At 43.4% G+C, this 22,343-nt stretch overlaps 1 protein-coding gene across 1 annotated transcript in view; it reads left to right on the top strand.

The window, feature by feature from the left end:
• Positions 1-22,343, top strand: part of LOC311100148 (coronin-6-like) — a 61,208-nt gene that overhangs the window by 21,123 nt on the left and 17,742 nt on the right. Inside the window, exons 3-6 of the mRNA XM_084140925.1 lie at positions 12,805-13,004; positions 18,178-18,300; positions 21,547-21,676; positions 21,776-21,954. Coding sequence (XP_083997051.1) covers positions 12,805-13,004; positions 18,178-18,300; positions 21,547-21,676; positions 21,776-21,954 — 632 coding nt within the window. The remainder of the gene's footprint in view (positions 1-12,804; positions 13,005-18,177; positions 18,301-21,546; positions 21,677-21,775; positions 21,955-22,343) is intronic.

Raw genomic sequence — 22,343 nt, forward strand, 5'->3', positions numbered from 1 at the left:
ATGTTGGGTCGCGCACACATTTTTCAGACAGGGGAAGTGAGCTGCATCACCACCGGCAAGTTGCGTCTCCCACAATAACAGCTTCAACTTGAAAGAACGTATGCTGTCATAATACTGCGTGACAACTTTGTTGCGCCCTTGCAGCTGTTTGTTCAAGTTATCCAGGTGCTCTGTAACATCCACCATAAATGCAAGGTCCGGCATCCATTCTGCGGAATGAAATTCTAACACTGGTTTGCCCTTTTCTTCCATGAACTGTTCAATTTCTTCTCGTATATCAAAGAAACGCCTCAGCACAGCACCTCGGCTTAACCATCTTACCTCAGTGTGGTCTTTCTCTCTGAGAAGGCTGTCAAACTGACGGTGATTCAGGCTTCTGGATCGGATGAAATTAACAGTTTGGATGACCACCTTCATGACGTTATCCATCTTTAATGACTTGCAACACAAAGCCTCCTGGTGCAAAATACAGTGAAAAGTCAAAAAATCACATCCTCCATTTGCAGATTGCACTTTCTCTCTGAACTTTGTCACAACGCCTGCTTTTCCCGATCATTGAGGGCGCACCATCTGTAGCCAGGCTGACAGCGCGGGACCAGTCCACTCCGACCCTGTCCAGCGCGCCGACGAGTGCGGTAAAAATATCAGCTGCTGTCGTTGTATCTGTCATCGGCACCAACTCCACGAACTCCTCGGTGACGGTCAATGTGTCATCAACTCCGCGGATGAAAAAATGGCCAGTTGTGCAACATCTGTAATGTCCGTGCTTTCATCAATTGCAACCGAAAACGCAATAAATGACTTTACTTTTTGCTTCAACTGGCTGTCCAAATCCACTGAAAGATCGGAAATCCTGTCTGCAACTCTGTTTCTTGTCAGGCTGATATTTGCAAAAGCCTGCCGCTTTTCAGGGCACACAATCTCCGCTGCCTTCATCATGCATGTTTTTACAAATTCACCCTCACTAAATGGTTTTGAAGCCACTGCGATTTCATTAGCAATGAGGTAGCTAGCTTACACTGCAGCGTCACTGATGTCTCGGCTGTGAGTAAACACAGACTGCTGTTTCTTCAGACCCGCCAACAGTTCATTCACCTTCTCTCATCTCCGCTGTCCTTGAAAGTTGTCATATTTGTCGGCATGAAGACTCACATAGTGGCGACGAAGGTTATATTCTTTCAGCACTGCAACATGCTCTGAACACACCAAACATACAGCTTTCCCATTCAATTCCGTGATTAAATAGGATGACCATTTTTCTTGGAACACTCTGCACTCTGCGTCCACTTTTCTCTTTTTTGACAGAGACATATTGGGGCAATGAGGGTGCCAAAGCACATAATGTTAAAAGTAGAAGCCGTAATAAATATCGCGGGCAAAACAAAGTAGCTCATTGGCTGCACGTGCTTGACCTACTTGCTCTGCCCCGGTATAAACAGTTTGCTTGCTTAACACAATTGCTATTGCGCCATCCAGTGGACGCAATTGGAACAGCAGTTTATTCTATTGAAAAATTGCAGCGCATTTTTATACTTAAAAAAAAAAAAAGTTGTATATTTTTTTATTTTTTTTTTTTTTTCAAAATCATCTCGCGGGCCGGATTAAACCCGTTTGCGGGCCTGATCCGTACGTTTGACACCCCTGATTTAGACAGTAGAAAGCCCCTGCTTTCTGGAATCCCTTGTCAGGGTGGTACATTTACATTTACGTCATTTAGCAGACGCTCTTATCCAGAGCGACTTACAAATTGGTGCATTCACCTTATAGCCAGTGGGATAACCACTTTACAATGTTTTTTTTTTTTTTGGGGGGGGTAGAAGGATGACTTTATCCTATCCCATGTATTCCTTAAATATATAAAGCTGTGACTGCTTTATATAACACCGATCAAGTGCTCGTCCCTGAGAGTTATTGATGTAGTGATGTCACCATCGTACATTCTAATAAATGGCACACGTCATAGTAAGCTGGAATTCCCACAATAGGCCTCTGTGTTGCGCGAGCGAGTGTCAAACTGAGGGGGGAGATTCTGAGTAAAACAACTTCTGCTAACACATTTATGCATTTATTTACGAGGTCGCTAACGTTACTTTGGCTTTCAAAGGTTGACCAAACCGATCTATCTAATATCAAAGACATTGGGGCACTATATGATAAGATGTATATATAATATATGTAATATAGAGTATATAGTATTTATTTTTTTCTCAGCCAAACAGACGAGAGTATCAATATCATCTAAATTCCCCACCTAGCAACATGGCACAAAAGTGTACACACATTTTATATGTACATTACTTGTGTTAGCATCCAAGTCAATTCAATTTCTATGAATGTCAATAAATAAATGTGTTAACTGTAAGTTACTTTGAAAGTGTCTGATAAATGACCATATTGTCATCTCAAAGTACTTTCACACAATGAAACCAAATATAGCCACTATAAACAGACATCATGCTAAAGTGCCAAAGCAACAGGTAACAGCAGTGAAAGGTGTCAAGGTACTCCCTTGTTGTATTGTATAAAGACACAGATCACTTCATAGGAGACAAACTTCTGATGCTGTGGCACAACAAGTTAGGCAGGCCCCGTGTAGCTCAGTTGGTAGAGCATGGCGCTTGCAACGCCAGGGTTGTGGGTTCGATTCCCACGGGGGGGGGCAGTATGAAAATGTATGCACTCACTAACTGTAAGTCGCTCTGGATAAGAGCGTCTGCTAAATGACTAAAATGTAAATGTTTGTCTGTTTATCATTGTACTCAAATGTCCCACTGTGAAAAAATGGGTTGAATCAACGTTGTTTCAAGAAATAAATAAATGTGATGATGTTGAATCAATGTGGAAAACTGATTGGATTCGTAAGAAGTCATCAACGTATGGGACGTTCTTCTTTTCCCACCCAACTTTTAACCTAAATCCAATAACATGGTGATATTTTTTGTTGAGTTCACGGTGAATTCACATTAGTTGACAACTCAACCAAATGTAAATTAAAACTAGATGTTGAAATGACATCGGTGCCCATTGGGTGGTGGTGTCCATTGGTGTAGTGCTGTTTTTTTTTTTGTTGATGAGGTTGGTGTTTGTTGTTAAGGGGAAACCAAGGACAGGAGCACTGGGTGGGGTCTGGCTGACAGCTCAGGTGCCCTTTGGAAGCACATATCGACTGATTGGAACAAATTTGGAAATGATACTTTGCTGCATTTGTAACATAAAAAAGCACCAATTAAAGCTTATTAAAGTTACTTTATTATATACATTTATATTATATTTAGCTGATATTTACAGTTTAAAGGGGCTCATATTCTAATTCTATTTAGGAAACGACGTTAATTTTTATCAAATCTAGAACATAATTGGACGTTTAAAAACCCGCCAAATAATAACCACAATAGTTTTTTGAGATGAAGGTTTTCTGAGCAAGGAGCAAAACGGAACGTTTCTGCAGATCCGTTCTATCTTCTGCTATGAGGCTAACGGGAAAAGGTCGTTTTCGATTTTCATTCATTATGTTTTGATTTTAGTGTCTGTGTCCTTGTTGTGTTTTTACTGTGTATTTAGTGGTGTTGTATGTATTGGTTGGTGCAATTAAATGTCCCCTTTGGGGGATTAATAAAGTACTATCTTAACAAAACATGAGGCATTAAACAGTTTTTCCCAATATAGTGGGCCAAAACCAGAGCTCACTACATTGCAGAAATAGGTTTTATGCTTTATAAGTCTGACTTTTTTTTTTTTTTCAAAATATGAAACAATAGAGCTGTTATTTATATATTTTTGATCAGTATAAAAACAAACTATTATATTATAATACAGTGCATTCGGAAAGTATTCAGACCCCTTCACTTTTTCCACATTTTGTTACGTTACAGCCTTATTGTAAAATTGACTTAAACAATTGTTTTCCTCATCAATCTACACACAATACCCCATAATGACAAAGCAAAAACAGGTTTTTAGACATTTTTGCTAATTTATAAAAAATAAAATGAAATAACAAGTATTCAGACCCTTTACTCAGTACTTTGTTGAAGCACCTTTTTTAGCGATTACAGCCTAGAGTCTTCTTGGGTATGACGCTACAAGCTTGGCACACCTGTATTTGGGGAGTTTCTCCCATTGTTCTCTGCAGATCCTCTCAAGCTCTGTCAGGTTGGATGGGGAGCGTCGCTGCACAGCTATTTTCAGGTCTCTCCAGAGATGTTCGATCGGGTTCAAGTCCGGGCTCTGGCTGGGCCACTCAAGGACATTCAGAGACTTATCCCGAAGCCACTCCTGCATTGTCTTGGCTTTGTGCTTAGGGTCGTTGTCCTGTTGGAAGGTGAACCTTCGCCCCAGTCTGAGGTCCTGAGCACTCTGGAGCAGGTTTTCATCAAGGATTTCTCTGTACTTTGCTCCGTTCATCTTTCCCTCGATCCTGACTAGTCTCCCAGTCCCTGCCACTGTTAAACATCCCCACAGCATGATGCAGCCACCACCATGCTTCACCGTAGGGATGGTGCCAGGTTCTTCCAGACGAGATGCTTGGCATTCAGGCCAAAGAGTTCGATCTTTGTTTCATCAGACCAGATAATCTTGTTTCTCATGGTCTGAGAGTCCTTTAGGTGCCTTTTGGCAAACTCCAAGCGGGCTGTCATGTGCCTTTTACTGAGGAGTGGCTTCCGTCTGGCCACTCTACCATGAAGGCCTGATTGGCGGAGTGCTACAGAGATGGTTGTCCTTCTGGAAGGTTCTCCCATCTCCACAGAGGAACTCTGGAGCTCTGTCAGAGTGACCATTGGGTTCTTGGTCACCTCCCTGACCAAGGCCCTTCTCCCCCGATTGCTCTGTTTGGCTTGTCGGCCAGCTCTAGGAAGAGTCTTGGTGGTTCCAAACTTCTTCCATTTAAGAATGATGGAGGCCACTGTGTTCTTGGGGACCTTCAATGCTACAGACATTTTTTGGTACCCTTCCCCAGATCTGTGCCTTGACCAGTGGCGGTTCTAGACACATTTTACTAGGGGGGCCAAGGAGGGGCCAGTGTTTAATCAGGGGGGCACACATAAAAAAACTGGCAACACATGATATTCAAAGATTATAAACTTTATTTTACTTTAAAATCATATGACATTTATTATAACACGTATGTTGTACAAGAGTGCAGATGCAAGAGAGATAGTGCCATAAAAATGAAAAATAAAAAAAGTACAGGGTACAAATACAGGGTTCATATTCAATGTGAACAAAACTCCAGGATACAACAAAGGGTACAACAATGTGCCATTTCCTATTTATGGAAGCCCCACTACTGTGGACAGTTGATTCCACATTTTGTTTTAAGAAAGAAAACTTTGAGTGATTTATAAACAAAACACACTACCCTGTATCCATTTAGGTAAAATAAACCAAATCAGAAAAGAAATTCAATTCAAAGAGGCTTTACTAGCATGACCATATTGACATACAGTATTGCTAAAGCACATAAACAGGGAAACGTGTTACACATTAACATCCAGTAGTCCAATAGGATGCAGACAATAAACATTAAGTTAACATTAGTTTAAAAGCAACAATCATGTCAACACAATGTAGCAATATGAACAACACTGATGGATATCAGCAACAACATGAAAACAAGAATATTACAGGTGTCTGTGTGTGTGTGTGTGTGTGTGTCTGTGTCTTTGTGTACTTCACTGTCAGTTGATGAGCAGGTGTACAAAAAAAGGCTTTACAACATATATGGGAAAGTCCATTTAGGACAGCACATTTCCACCATAGTTCACATTAGGAAAAAATGACAGCATGAATGCTCACTAAACAAACATATACTACATATACCTTTTTATACACATTTTTTTTCAGTAATTTTTTAAGAGTGAAAGGGAAGTAAGCAATCGCTCATCATAGGATCATACATATTTCAGTTACAATATTAGTTACAATATTAGTGTTAGTTAGATCATCATGTCAAAGCTGGACCTGCAAAGTCTGAACGACACAAGTGTGCAATGATTGGAGTGATTTTGTTTCTTTTTTTTCTTGCTTTGCTTGTTTTCAAAAGGAAAAATCATAGTTGGTAAAAAATAAAATAAACTTTCGTTGAAAGGTATCACACTGTATAATTTACAAATATCTAAAGAGGTTTAGTGGATGCCATAAAACATCTGTGGAGCTTGAAGATTTGTAGTACATAGATGTTTGGCAGAGATAATTCAAAAGAATAAAATAATAAACTCTATCTAACTTTTTTGTTTGCTGGGGCAAAAAATGACTTTATGTCCCTTCCTCGTTTCATGATAACTATTAGAAGAAGAAAAAACGTAGGGGCATGCATTACATTTTGTTACCTAACCATCCCTCCCTACTTAACACTGGCAGATAACCTGTTGATTACTTTACTAAAAATGTATTTGTTATCGCGATGCAACAGCCAAGACGGATGAAGTTACGTGGTTAACATCACAACATTGTGTAGACCTAGCAAGGATAGCCTACTAACATTTGGATATTTGCTTCTGCTTCGATGAGTTTGCTTAGATATGATTACATTTCTAAACAAATCGAGACCAGACATTTAAAAACTTGATTTGATTTATGTGTGAGGAACAAAAGGAACATGTAGGCTATGTGCAAGAACAACAAGTCACCTATGATATTAAATCGTTTTGCTTACCTTCGACCTTCGGGTGCGCCACTCTAATTTACCCGTGTAGAACGTTGCCGTGTAGAGCGTTGCATTAGTTCCGCTTTTGGCGCTCGCGTGTAAAATAGTTATAAATTCATAATTTTTTATTTGGTCAGCACGGGGGGGCCACAGGGGTGGCCAGGGACATTTCCAGGGAGGCACGGGCCTCCCCCGGCCTCCGTGTAAAACCGCCACTGGCCTTGACACAATCCTGTCTCGGAGCTCTACGGACAATTTCTTTGACGTCATGGCTTGGTTTTTGCTCTGACATGCACTGTCAACTGTGGAACCTTATTTAGACAGGTGTGTGACTTTCCAAATCATGTCCAATCAATTCAATTTACCACAGGTGGACTCCAATCAAGTGGTAGAACCATCTCAAGGATGGTCAATGGAAACAGGATGCACCTGAGCTCAATTTCGAGTCTCATAGCAAAGGGTCTGAATACTAATGTAAATAAGGTATTTAAAAAAAAAAAAAACTGTTTTCGCTTTGTCATTATGGGGTATTGTTTTTATTTGATCCATTTTAGAATAAGGCTGTAACGTAACAAAATGTAGAAAAAGTCAAGGGGTATGAATACTGTATCTGATAAACAGAGTCGCAGCAGTGTATATGATGATTGTATGTGAGTGGGTGTGCATGTGTGTAGAGTCAGTATATCTGTATATTATGTGTGTGTGAGAAAATGATGGAGTGAGTGTGTGTGTGTGTGTGTGTGTATTGGAATGTCTGTAGGGCCCTGTGAGTGTGCATAGAGACAGTGCAAAAATAAAACTCAGTCAACTCAGTCTGTGTAGCCATTTTGTTAGCTATTTAGTTAGGTATTTAGCAGTCTTATGGCTTGGGGATATAAGCTGTTCAGGAGCCTGTTGGTGTCAGACTTGATGCACTGGTACCGCTTGCCGTGCGGAAGCAGAGAGAACGGTCATCCTGGAGTCTTTAATGATTTCTCGGGCCTTCCTTTCACATCGCCTGATATAGTGGTCCTGGATGGCAGGGAGCTCGGCCCCAGTGATGTACTGGGCTGTCTTCACCACCCTCTGCAGCGCCATGTGATCGAGGGCGGTGCTGTTGCCAAAACAATCAGTGATGCAGCCAGTCAAGATGCTCTCAATGGTACAGCTGTATGCCAAACCTTTTCAACCACTTTTTCAACCTTCTTCATGACTGCGTGTGTGTGGACCGTTGTGTCGTCAGCAAACTTGATGATGGTGTTGAAGTCGTGCGTGGCCATGCAGTCGTGGGTGAACAGGGAGTACAGGAGGGGACTAAGCACACACCCCTGTGAGGCCCCAGTGTTGAGGGCCAGTGTAGCGGAGGTGATGTTGCCTACCCTCACCACCTGGGGTCGGCCCGTCAGGAAGTCCAGGATCCAGTTGCAGAGGAAGGTGTTCAGTCCCAGGGTCCTAAGCTTGGTGACGAGTTTGGCGGGGACATTGGTGTTGAACGCTGAACAGCATTCTCACATAGGTATTCCAGTTATCTAGGTGGGTGAGGGCAGTGTGGAGTGCAATTGAGATTGCGTCGTCTGTGGATCTGTTGGGGCAGTATGCAAATTGGAGTGGGTCTAGGGATGATGGAGTTGATGTGTGCCATAACCAGTCTCTCAAAGTACTTCATGATTACATATGTGAGTGCTACAGGGCGGTAGTCATTGTGGCTGAAGCCTCAGAGTTCATGGGAACAGGAATGATGGTGGTCATCTTAAAACCTGTGGGGATTACAGACTGGGACAAGGAGAGGTTGAAAAGGACAGTGAATACGCCTGCCAGCTGTTCTGCGCATGCTCTAAGAACGCGCCCTGGAATACCGTCGGGCCCCGCGGCCTTACAGGTGTTGAACTGATTAAAGACCTTACTCACATTGGCCTCGGAGAGCGAGATCACCCAATCCTCTCAGTCTGTGGCGGCCCTCACACCCGGCACGATGTTGTTATTGTCGAAGCATGCAAAAAATGCATTGAGTTCGTCTGGTAGAGCGGCATTGTTGGGCAGATCACGGTTGGGTCTTCCTTTGTAATCCCTAATGGACTGTAGCCCCTGCCACATGCGGCGTGCGTCGGAGCCTGTGTAATATGATTCCACCTTATTCCTATATTGTCTTTTTGCTCGTTTGATGACTCTGTGGAGGTCATAGCAGGACTTCTTGTACTTGTTCCTGTCCTCAGCCGTAACCGTAGTATACAATAGTCACGATAACAGCTGAAAACTCCCTCAGGAGGTAGAATGGTCAACATTTGACCATCAGGTATTCCTAGATGGGTGAACAATCGGTCGACACTTCCACTGCGCTCGAGTCAGCACACCAGTTGTTGTTGATGAAGAGGCAAACCCCTCCCCCTCTCTATTTCCCTGACTCCACTGTCCTGTCCGCATGGTGAATGGAGAATCCATCGAGTTGGATAGCCATGGGGGGTATCTTGTCCGAGAGCCATGTTTCAGAAAAGCAAAGAATATTGCATTTGAGAGTCCTGTTGGTAGCAAATCCGCGATGGGAGGTCATCCATCTTTGCCAGTAGAATGGAGGGAAGAGGTGGCCGGTTTTCCCTTTGCCTTAATCTCGCCATGATCCCCCCTCTCTTGCCTCTGTAACGCCAGCGTTTCCTCTTGGGTAGCCCAGAATTTACAGAAAGAGCCCAGGGCAGATGAGTCGAAGTCGTATTGATAAGTAAACATGAATAATCATATGTTGATATCACTGTCATTCTTATTGGCCTATAGCCATAAAGGCAGGCGTTAATTGGTATCCTCTGTAGCTCAACTGGTAGAGTATGGCGCTTGTAACGCCAAGGTAGTGGGTTCGATCCCCGGGACCACCCATACACAAAAAAAATGTATGCACGCATGACTGTAAGTCGCTTTGGATAAAAGCGTCTGCTAAATGGCATATTATTATTATTATTATTATTACTACTTCCTAGTGTTCTCTGCTTAGTTCTTCTTGTCTGTTGTGTGACCTGTTGTCATGTTGTCTGTACATTTTTATTGTATTTTTTAAGACCTATAAAGTGAACTGAAGAGGTGAACAAATCGTGGATTACAGTCTTTATTGGCCCATAGACTTCACTATGCCTACTAATTTGTGTAAACTATTCCTTTAGCTTAATTAGAGGAACTGGCCAGTGCTGCGTTTGTCGCCCTCTACTGGTAGTAGGTCTGGGTGCATGCAGTACATCTCGTTTCAGCACTAGGTCTGGGTGCATGCAGTACATCTCATTTCAGCACTAGGTCTGGGTGCAAGCAGTACATCTCATTTCAGCACTGGTCTGGAGCTGCGCGCAGCTGTCAAACCGAAGGAGGACAGATGATAGTTTGTAACGGAGTGACAGTTGTCCGTTGTGCCACTGACTGACCTAGTAGCCCACGGAATTTATGTCGGCCTGTTATCCGGTCTCACCCTGGATAGTTTAGAAACAGCAGTCTTGGAAAGCAAAGTGTATTGGCCCATATGGGCTATACATTTGGAAAATATATATATTTTAATAGGCTAAATAATTAATTCATGGCCATATCCTATCTGACAGTTTATAAGAAGACTATAGTTCACAATCATGGCAGGTCGTCTAAGTTTTAATGTACGCCGCTATCTCCCTCTATCTTCACGCGCTTGTGTGGCACAGCCTGGCCAGTGACCACCTGACTCCGGCGCGTGGTCGCAGCTCAACCTATAGCTCTGTCACCGGCGTGCGAGAGATAGCCAGACAGGGCCTTTCGAAAATAGACGGGACCGCTTTGATCCCTTTTCCCTATCACCTCCCTTCTCTCTCTGTCCCCCATTTCAGACCCCCTCCCTTCTCGCTCCTCTCGCCGCGTCATAGTTGTACCTCGCGCCCTCCGCGAAGTCCGCACCAAGTGTACAAAACTGGACCACAGAGAACCAGAAAAAAACACTCCAATAAGCACGGAGCGTTACCGAGAACAGAAAACTACCAAGGGAAGGGGGATAGGAGAATTCCGAGGGCGAACGACCGGTGGAGATACACAACAAATACCGAGCTGAGTGAGTTGCCTCAATTGACCTAAAGCAGCCGTGTTTTACTATCCTTAATAACCGTCGACGCCGCAGTTGAATGCTGCGACAGCTTCTTTTACCGCATTGCCAGTGTGTGCGTAATGCTGGGAAAGTCATTGATTGTGACATTGTGACCATTCTTTTTCTTCGCGGACAGTGTCGAGCTTTAAGTTGTGACTGCTGAACCAAATGGAGCACGTTGTGTAGGGCCAGAGGGAGGGGGGGAGTGCCCCCCCTTCTTTCCTTATAGGGGTAACACTATTAGGCTACTGTGGTAGGTTTCCAGATGTGTGCGTGCTTGCGCGTACGCGCATAAGGATTGTATGTATATGTGCGTACATATGTGTATTTGTGTTTATTCGCCAATATTCTTGTCATTGACAGATCAGGGAGATCTGTTTCATTGTACAATTTGGGACGGTTAGGCCCTCTCCCCAGAGCCCAAGAGGGGTAGGGGTTAGGGCTGGGGGTGGGAACGGACGGTTTGGCATGTCTATATTAGGAAAGTGACCGTGTCATTCTTCTGCTCTGTCTGGAGAGCCATGCCAGAACAGAGCAGAGAAAATAAGAGCTGAGGCCTATCACAACTACAGACAGACAGAGACACAGACAGAAAGAAAGACAGACAGACATACATTGAGACAGACAGACAGACAGACAGACAGGAGAGAGAGAGCTAGAGAGACACATACAGACAGTGAGACAGACACAGGCAGAACAATTTAATTTTAGAATAAGGCTGTAAAGTAACAAAATGTGGAAAAAGTCAACAGGTCTGAATACTTTCTGAATGCTGTGGCAAAATCATAAAGCACTTGGGTGAGCACATATCTAGCTGTTTTCTTGGAAACAGATTAAGCCTAATTCTGTAGTTCTGGATTTACAGGTACTTTCAATGGATTCAAGTCTTGGACTACTTTTTTGGCATCTACCTGATAGTAAGAGCTTAGTTGAAGGGCAGTTGTTCCTGGAAACTGTGGTTGATTGAGTCAATATCAGAACCATTATTACACCAAGGACTCATGATTGACAGGACTGGTTTGTTCATCCCCAGTAGTCCAGTATCATCAGGTGAAAAGAGACTGCACACTGCATTCTATGCTGCTCTGTGCGTTTATTTGCCAATGTTTCGGTCTCCAAAAAGGTCTCAATTTCCAAAAGTCCCCACAGCCAGGAGGTACTACAGAGAAACATAACTTGACTTTCTTCTCTGAACTGAGAGTTGTTTTACTACAGTATTTCATTTCACCTTTCAGAGAGATTGCTCAGGTCCTAATTCTCCTGGGCTCCTGTCTGCAGGGACAGATGGGTAATTTTGGATATGGGTTTTAGTGCCAGTCTATAACCTTTCTTCTGTATGTGTGTGTCCATGTATACATCCCCTTCATTTCCTTATATACAGAAAATATTCTGTTTATTATAGATATACATATGTCCTACATACTTAATTATATCTAGTATTAAGTTACATACAGACTACTGCAGCTGGCGTTTATATCTTGTCTTAATGCTTCATTCATTTCTCTTGTGGTCTGATCCCATATCTTCATCTGCTGTGTTTGTGTGTGTGCGTGTGTGTATATGTGAGTGCATGCGTGCATGTGTGGGTGTTTGTGTGGGACAATCGCACTATTTATATCTGTACTGATGGATCATCAGAGTTCTAGAATGTGTCTCCTGTGTTTTCACGGCTTACATTGTTCTGGCCCGTTGCCCAGGACAACAACATGACAACAGTACATCAGACACATAACAACTCAACTTGACTTTTGACACGTCCATCCTAGTATAACATTGTGTGTGTTTAGCAGAATGCCAAGAGGCATAGGTTGTCAATGGAAGAGGTGAGATCAGTCCCATGATTCACATGATTCAAGTTGGATTGATATTACCTCTCTTGGTCAATAAGTATTTCATGATTTATTTAATGATTGATAAATGTTTGATTGATTGACATTGCATATCTGTAACTGTCACTTCCTCATTCACTCACTTTTCCCTCCTTCACTCTTCCTCTTTCCATCTCTCTTACCCCCCACACCCCCCTCCTCGTCGCCCCTCTCACTCTTCCTCTTTCCATCTCTCTCTCCATCTATACCCCCTCCCTTCCTTGTCTCCGTAGCGATGAGTCGCAGCATCGTAAGACAGAGTAAGTTCCGGCACGTCTTCGGTCAGGCTGGGAAGACGGAGCAGGGCTACGATGACATACGCGTTTCCAAGGTGACGTGGGACAGCTCGTTCTGTGCCGTCAACCCAAAGTTCCTGGCCGTCATTGTGGAGTCCAGCGGGGGCGGAGCCTTCCTCGTCTTGCCCCTCTCTAAGGTCAGTCAGTCTGGGATTCAAACAACAACAAAGCAGGCACCCTGCCACTTCTTTTGGTAAACAGCTGAGGGATAGGGCTGGAGGTCAGTCAACCATTAAAGGGGTAATCTGCAGTTGCTACATCCATTTATGAACTTATAAATTAAATTATATATACCCATTGATTCTTGAAGAATTTAACATATAAATGCCTTATGAGCTTAGTTCAACTGTTGTACCCCATCAGAAGCTTGTTTGTAAACAAAGTAAATGTAAATAAAACACTATATAGCCTCAAAACATGGTTAAAACTATAATGTTGATATCATGGATGGTCTGTCCTTGCATCCATAGCTGTCTATGAATTTCAGCGTGATTACATTTCTCCAGCCCCATCCCTCAGCTTTTTACAGAACCAGGGGCGGGGTGTTGGCTTTGTTATTGTTTCAACTGCTGATTGCCGCTTTAAGGGATATCGGTTTTTGACCTTTACCTGTATTTTTTAACTTGTCCTGAAAGCAGTCCATGGGCCGATAGACCGTCATCCATGGTTCAGATTTGTTTCAGAAGCCACTACTAGTACTAACTTCATTTAATAGCCACTGCCAACCAAAGGGAAAACTCACCATGTAAAAAAATGTGGGACAAATTCAAATCAACAAAACACAATGCACCGACATCGCACTGTACTTTACTTTTAAAGGTAATTTATGCTTCAGACGATGTCGGTGTCATTGACAGCGAATGTGATCTCTGCTAAAGTCTGGGAAATGTCCTTTAAAAGTCAATTGCAGTGCGATGTAGGTTTGTTTGAATTCCAGCCTTGGTTTGAAGTTCCTTAGAGATGATTTAACTTAATATTTAGAACATGATGAGCTTTCTGTGCTGAGGGTTGGACAGTTGAACGGGACTGTGTTGGGAACAGCATTGATTGTGTGGATACAATTGAGGTCAATTCAAAAGTTTTGTATTCAGTCATTATTGTGTGAGAGTTCACTTCTAATCAGTGGCGTTTCGCAGGACCCCCCCCCCCCGCAAGGTCCAAGCAAGGCCCCCCGGCCCCCCTATGAGGCATAGAGAAAAATGTGAATTTTTATAGCTAATTTCATGCTATTTTACACATTTTGCCATGAGGCTGAGATAAAATACCCCCCCCCCCCTCCCCCCTCTAACTGCTCTCTACCCCCCCTCTACACCCATTCTACCCCCAAGTCTCAGGTTTCGTCCTTCTCTCTAGAGCCAGATTCACCAAGTGTTTTCTTTGTGCAACAGAGCAAAGTTCTGCACCAGTTTCTTTCCACAGGGAATAACACACATAAACAATAGATCAAAATAAAGAAAAAATATGTTAGAAGGAGATCATCTAGATAAGTATAGATTAACACAGTTCCATGTTTGTAGCTTATCTCACTCCCCTCTAAAAAACTAACAGGTTGAAACTTTGTACCTGGTGTGAACCAAACTTTTAGTCTGGCCTTTTTAGTACACTGCTCTCTCTTTAGGATACGCTGACTGACTGGAGACGATTGTTCCTACAACCAACTGAAAGCTCAGACTAACTAACCACCTGTTTAGTAAAACCTGCCAAGACAGATACTTAGAGGATTTATAAAGTTCTAGACTGCTAAGATAATAGTTGCCATTAGAGGTTAAGTTCGATTTTTATATCAGTGTTTGCCTTATGATAAAGGCAGCTTATTGTCTAAAAGTTAGCTAATTACAGTAATAGATTTATTGCATCGCAGCAATAGAGTTCCAAGCAAGCTGCCTTGTTATTCTTTTTGTGTTTGTAACAGGGAACGTATGGTGCCCTTCGTTGAGTGTATAGATGTCCTTGCTAGGGAAAGAATTCAGCTGTAACTCTTATGGTGGTGTTGAAGTTGTTGTTATCTGAGTTCTCCTGTGTGTCCCTGGAGGACAAAGCTCCCGAGGTGTTACTGTCGGTGCTGTACAGACCTTGCTCTCTTCTCAGTCTATCCTCACACAGCAAGGTGTTACCTGAAGCAGGGTTTCCATTCCTTCACTTAGACAGGGCAGGTCCTCCTGTCTAAAGGCGTCCGCATGCTTCCCAGCCGGAAGTGTTTGTGCATATATTACGACGACATTTTGTGCCGTTTTGGTTCGTTTTGGACTTCAGTGAGTCCAAAACGAACAGTTCGGCTGTTCGGACACGCAACAAGCCGAAGTTCAGAGCCGACGTCTACGCCCCTTTGTCGGTGATTGGTCAACAGTAGGGATTCATCAATAACGTCTTTGTTGTCAGTCAACGAGGGATGACTCATTTACATGCACATTTTTTCATTGAGAAATCCTGCACCAAACCTCTTAGTTAGATATAAAATTGCGTGACTAAGATCTCCTCTGCAAAAACGTCAAAATTAATGACAGCTTTCTTGAGTTATCTTAGATTAATTCGGACTATTTTGAGGAAGTGTATACTGGCTACGGCGTCTCAAAATGGACAAACAGTACTATTGCGTTCTTTTTCTAGTTTTTCAAGTGAAGGTCTTCTAAAGGAGGATGCCAGCACAGTTGTTTGGTTATCTTCCCCTAGCCTATTGGACGCCCCGCCTATGCTGTCGTCAATGTGAAAGTAACCCTTGCATAAACAGCACTCTCTCTGCTCTCTGCTGAGTTAAAGGCATGCAGGCAAGCAGCTTCTCTCCGAGCGATGCTCCGCATGGTCCTAAAGCCAGCCACCCGATACGCGAGACAGACGTTGCATTTCAATCGGGATTGGAATGATTTTATTCTACTTTCTTGTAGCCTACTTTTACATTTTTGGTCTTGAGCTAGGGTATGGAGACTGTCATCCCACTGGGCACAGAAGTCAGTTCAACGTATAGTTTTGATTTACATTTTGTTGAGTTGTCAGCTAACGTGAATTCAACGTTAAATCAACAAAACATTTCACCATGTCATTAGATGTAGGTTAAAAGTTGGGTGAAAAAAATACTAAGTTACCTTACGTTGATGACTTTTTTCAAATCCAATCAGTCACATTTTTTGGGTTGAAATGACATGGAAACAACGTTGGTTCAACCAGTTTTTGCCCAGTGGGGTACCCTGCTATACCCTGCTATACCCAACTGACACCCCTGATTCCTTGGGGGCCATCGGGCCTACAGATTCTCACAAGCGTTCGCTCTAAGCAGTGACCACTGAACAGGGTTTTGGGGCTGGGGAACATCACATTGATGCAGACATATTCTGGTCTCTGATACTGACAGTAAATCTGAACAACTGTCTGTCTATTAGTAACAGACAGAGCGAGAGCGAGAGAGAGAGAGAGAGAGAGAGAGAGAGAGAGACAGACAGAGAGACAGAGAGAGACAGAGACAGAGAGACTGCCGCTACCTCGCTCTCCAACCAAGGTGTATGAATTGAGGAGCGAATTGAAGTTGCTGAATGTCCTCTTCACTTCAGAGTGAGGAGAGTTATATATATTACAGGGCTGGACAGACAGAGGGAAAATGAGTGGGAAAGAAGGAGAGGGAGACATGGTTATACTGTATATTAGAGGGCTGGACAGACAGTGGGAAAAGGAGTGAGAGGGAGAGAGAGACATGGTTATACTGTATATTAGAGGGCTGGACAGACAGAGGGAAAAGGAGTGGGAGACAGGGAGAGAGAGACATGGTTATACTCTGGGGTACGATATCCTTAATAAAGATGAGCAAAAATGACTATAAAATAAATACAAATACTGAGTTGTATTGTATGCTATTTTCTATTGTTTTATTATATTATTTTATACTAATACATTTGCTCAGAGAAAGAGAATGTTTAACAAGTAATGTTTTTTTCTCAAAAAGGTAGGGGTCATAAATTGACACCCCTGTTTTCAATACCTTTCAATAACTCACCTTTCGAATACCACTGAGACTTTTTCTCAAATGTTTTATGAGTTGGAGAACACATTGGGAGGGATCTTAGACCATTCCTCCATACAGAATCCTTCCAGATCCTTTTCATATCCTTCGTTTGCACTTACGGACTGCACTCTTCAATTCAAACCACAGGTTTTCAATGGGTTTCAGGTCCAGAGACTGAGGCGGCCATTGCAAAATGTTGATTTTGTGGCCAACTAACCATTTCTTTGTGGATTTTGATGTGTGCTTGGGGTTATTGTCTTGCTGGAAGATTTACTTGTGGCCTAGTTTCAGCCTCCAGGCAGAGGCCACCAGGTTTTTGGCTAAAATGTCCTGGTACTGGGTAAAGTTTGTGATGTCGTTGACCATAACATCAAAGATCCACCACCATATTTTACAGAAGGTATGGGGTTATTTTCTGCTCATGCGTTCTCATTTTGACGCCAAAACCACCTCTGGTCAAAGAGCTATATTTTCATGTCATCCAACAAATGTAAACAGCTGGAGTTTGCTAAACGGCATTTGCACTTGGATTGGAACCGGTGCTTTGGTCAGATGACATGAAAATAGAGCTCTTTGGCCACGCAGACCAGTGGTGGGTTTGGTGTCGAAAGGATTACTTGTTAAACAAAATCTCTTTCTCTGGGAAATCGTATTGGTATAATATAATTTCCCCATTTTAGTTGAGGATACAATATAGCTCAGTAGTTGTATTATTTGATACAGTCTGTTTTCCTCATCTTTATCATTTCAGATCCCACTGTACATTAGAGGGCTGGCCAGTCAGTCAGTCTATATATATCTGTGCAGCTCTCTATCCACCCTGCACAGGGTCCCTGGCGAGCCAAAAGAAAAACTCCCCTTTCAACACCTCCTCACACTGCTATAAATACACACCTCAGGGGGGTAGGGTTTGTGTGTGTGTGTGTGTGATGGGGGTGAAGACACGTTGTTCACACTAACAGAAAAGGAAGCGGTAGAATAGCACAGGAAGTGACATCATTGGTCAGGAAAGCGTATGTTCTTGGCGTGTGTTTCAGGTATCAATAAAATAAAAACCACAAATGTAGTATGTGAAATTATGCATTGTGTAATTATGGTTTGAATTCCAGGTAGTCTTTATTGCAGTCCTGCTGTGCAGATTATCAGACGTTTAACATCTCAGGAACCACATCAATATTATATAGCAATCTTCTAAGATGGTGGGCATAACTTCAACATTTGTATTGCTGTTGCTAGAATGTAGAGTTTTCTAACTAGAGTGTACTATGTATATTGCAGTAATGTGATGCTGTGATGCCTGTCTGTCCTGTGTGATGTAGATGGGTCGTCTGGATAAGAACCACCCGTTGGTGACTGGCCATGCTGGGCCTGTCCTGGACATCGACTGGTGCCCTCACAACGACAACATCCTGGCATCCTGCTCAGAGGACACCACCGCCATGGTAAGGCTGGCAGCCTGTGTGTGTGTGTGTGTGAGTGTGTTATATTGCATATCATAGCTAAACATTATAATGTATCAACTGTCAGTGTTTTTAAGAACTGGCCCTGGACTGTTGTTCATCTAATGAGCTGTTAAACCAAGGTCCTGACTCTCTGTGGTCAGTATGGATCACATGGCTCTTGTCTCATGAGGAGTACTATAGTACTGTAGTGTAGGGGTGTTAGCCCCGGTGTTCTGCCTAAACCCCTTACGTGGCCTCACACTTATGACAAGGGGACTCAGTGGGAGAATAGAAAGGTGGGTGGTGTTGGAGGGATGGCATGTTAGGTGGATGGAGGGAGGTATAGGAGAGATGGGTAGGGGTGCAGGGGGGTGGGGTGCGGGCGGTCAAGAGGGGGGTGGCGGGGTTGGGTTGTTGGGGTAACGGCTGGTTGGTATTTATAAACATGTGTTAACACAGCTCCCCTGAATACCCCTCTGCCTCATCCACCAATCAGATGACAGAGCCTCTCAGGATGAGCAGGGATGAGATATCAAAGTTGTGTGTGCGTGTGTGTGCAAGGAATGTGGTTTATCAGACCTCCTAGTGCTACAGTCCACCAAGACCTTGCATCACAAGGGCAGCACAAGGACAAGTGTGTGTGTGTGCTTGTGTTCTGGGTTTTTCAAAGAGGGAACGTGTTGATGCAAACAAGGGATTTTGGCACATTTCATTTTGTGAATTTTCTCATACTTCAGAATTCACTATACGAAATAGTATGGAAAAAACATTCTATAAGATATAGTATTAGAATTAGGTCATAGCAATGTTCTTTGTGTCCCCATGTGTAATGTTATTTTGTGTCCCCATGTAGGTGTAACATTATGTGTCCCCCTTTAGGTGTGACATTGTATTGTGTCCCTGTGTAGGTGTAACAATAGAAATAGAATGAATTGAACGGGTGTCTCCATTCAAGTTAATGATTCAAGGGTTGACTGGCGGCCATTGTGAGTGTACCCATAGGAGCAAAGCAGGAAGTAAAAGCTACAGTTGGTTTAAGACATAGAGGATGATAGAGGCCTCTAGTGGCCAAACGTCCATTTTAGCGTGGGAAGAGTCATTGAGGGCTTCCACCATGCTTCCGCCATGGCATATATTATTATATTATATTATTAAAGTAGTCAAAGTAGTCAACTGGGTGGGGATTCCTATGGGTTGGAGCCTAAATGTTGCTGCCCATGCTGTCACAGACACTATAATGGCACAGATATAAAGACGAGTCCTCTGTCTATCTCTATGGTTGAAGATGACACAACGGGACCTCTCATCCAATGGGTTTTGAGAAAGAGGCGAGGAAGGAGGAGGGAAGATGTGAGGAGTATGCAATTGAGATTCTCCCCTTGTCATCTTCAAATATATTCTATCGCATGAGCCACGTCAGTTAGCATCATTTGAATGAACATTCTACATGACCATTTACATTTTTGCATCACAATACCAAGCAGCCATTGCGAGTGTACCCATGATACTTTATATAATGACGAGATGGTCTCCGCCTTGACAATGGGAGTCGTTGTCCCAAAGGCGGGGAGGCAGGTGGTCTGCTTATCGCTATATTCCCGCGTGGACACATTTTGACAGGAGTGGATCCTCTCGCTCTGCCTCTTCCTCTATGCCATGAGTCTACCCATACATAAATATAGATGTGGCATATCTCCATGAGCCTACCAGCCAAATTGCCAGGCTAAGCGGTTCCAAGCCCGTTCTAGTTATTCTATTTCTATGGGTGTAACATTGTAATGTGTCATCCTGTAGGTGTGTAATGTTATATTGTAAGGGTGCGTTCGTAAAGTTACTCTGGCTATCTACTCCGATTTCAGAGCACTCTTGTCTGAGTGTGCCAGAGCGCAGAATAACTGATGAATTTACGATCGCTCAACACCCGCTGAATATGGCCGGTGTCAGTAAACGTCGGCAAAAAAACGTAATGAAATTGTTGCCAGCAGCACAGTTAGTCACCAACGCACTGGATAACATGAAAACAGCCTAACCAGTTCTGCTAGGGCGAGAGTGAGGTTTTAAACTAATTTGTGTCTGGAAGTAGCTAGCCAACGTTAGCCAGTTAGCTTGGGTGCTGGAATGCCGTTGTGAGGTCAGAACGCTCGGATCAACCCTACTCCTCGGCCAGAGTGTCCAGTGTGCGCTCTGAACGCTCCAAGAGCGAAATGCTCTCAATTTACGAACGCCCAGAGCGCACTCTGAGCGCACTCTGGCACTCCAGATTGAATTTACGAACATTGTTTTGAACATTCGTTTTAGGACTGATGCCCGACTGAGTGTTCTGCTCAATGCATTGTCAATTGGCACTGATGAAGATTTCATCTAAAGTGCATTACAGTGGCTTGGAAATACAATTACATTTCTAAAGGAGACAAATAATTAGTAGGAAAACCTTTTGTCATTGTGATGTTGCCAGATTGATTTTAGATGCAGTGCAACGTTAGCTAGCTAGCTAAGATTGACGAGAGACCACCGGAATTTAGCTGAACATTGCACATTTTTGATGAACATTGCTAGCTAATGACAACATTGCAATCGGTCTAAAGTAAATTTGACAGCATGATAATGAGGGCAAAGTTGTTTCCTACTAAATATTTGCCTACTTTAGCAATGTCATTGTATTTCCAGGCGAAGCAGTCATTAGCCTCCGTTAGCCTCCGTTCAGAATGACTGGGCTCTACACGGCTTGAGAACGTTCATAACAATGGCATGACGCGACCGAGTGTCGGAGGTGCAACCTATAGGTGTAACGTTGTTTTGTGTCCCCCTCTAGGTGTAACATTATTTTGTGTCCCTCTATAGGTGTAATGTATTTTTGTGTCCCCCGTAGGTGTTAAGTTATATTGTGTCCCCCTTTTGGTGTTAAGTTATATTGTGTCCCCCTTTTGGTGTTAAGTTATATTGTGTCCCCCTGTAGGTGTTAAGTTATATTGTGTCCCCTTGTAGGTGTTAAGTTATATTGTGTCCCCCTGTAGGTGTTAAGTTATATTGTGTCCCCCTGTAGGTGTTAAGTTACATTGTGTCCCCCTGTAGGTGTTAAGTTATATTGTGTCCCCCTGTAGGTGTTAAGTTATATTGTGTCCCCCTGTAGGTGTTAAGTTATATTGTGTCCCCCTGTAGGTGTTAAGTTATATTGTGTCCCCCTGTAGGTGTTAAGTTACATTGTGTCCCCCTGTAGGTGTTAAGTTATATTGTGTCCCCTTGCAGGTGTGGCAGATCCCTGATCAGATGGGGACCCGGCCCATATCAGAGCCCATCGTGGTCCTGGAGGGACACTCCAAACGCGTCGGCATTGTCACCTGGCACCCCACTGCACGCAACATACTACTCACTGCAGGTACACGCACGCAGACGCGCACACAGACGCGCACACACACGCGCACACTCACGCACACACTCACTCACTCACTCACTCACGCACTCTCTCCCCCCCCAGGCAGTGATAACCTGATAATAATCTGGAACGTGGGAACTGGCGAGGCGCTCATCTCCATGGACGACCACCCAGACCTCATCTACAACGTCAGCTGGAACCGTAACGGCAGCCTGTTCTGCACCACCTGTAAGGACCGACGCCTCCGCGTATGTGACCCCCGCAAGAGAGAGGTGGTCGCGGTGAGTTGGTGAATGGAGGAAGAAATAAAGATGAGGGGGTAAGAGAGAGGTGGTCACGGAGAGGTCAAAGGTCACCGTTTCCCAGACCCAGTCTCTGTACTCAAAGTGAGTGATTCGTATTTAAAATGACGGCCATGCAAGAGGCCTCCAGTGTGGACGGGGGATAACAAATAAATAAAAACAGACAGAAGACAAGCAACAGCAAACAAACAGGGGATGTACGTGTGTGCAGGCATGTGTGTGTGTGAAGTAAAACAACATGCTTCCTTACATAAGGCAACGCAAACTAGTGACATCGGGTGACAATTATACTGAACAAAAAAATTAATGCAACAATTTCAAAGATTTTACTGAGATACAGTTCATATAAGGAAATCAGTCAATTGAAA

Source organism: Coregonus lavaretus (assembly GCF_964263955.1).
Source record: "Coregonus lavaretus genome assembly, chromosome: 24".
Classification (NCBI taxonomy): Eukaryota; Metazoa; Chordata; class Actinopteri; order Salmoniformes; family Salmonidae; genus Coregonus; species Coregonus lavaretus.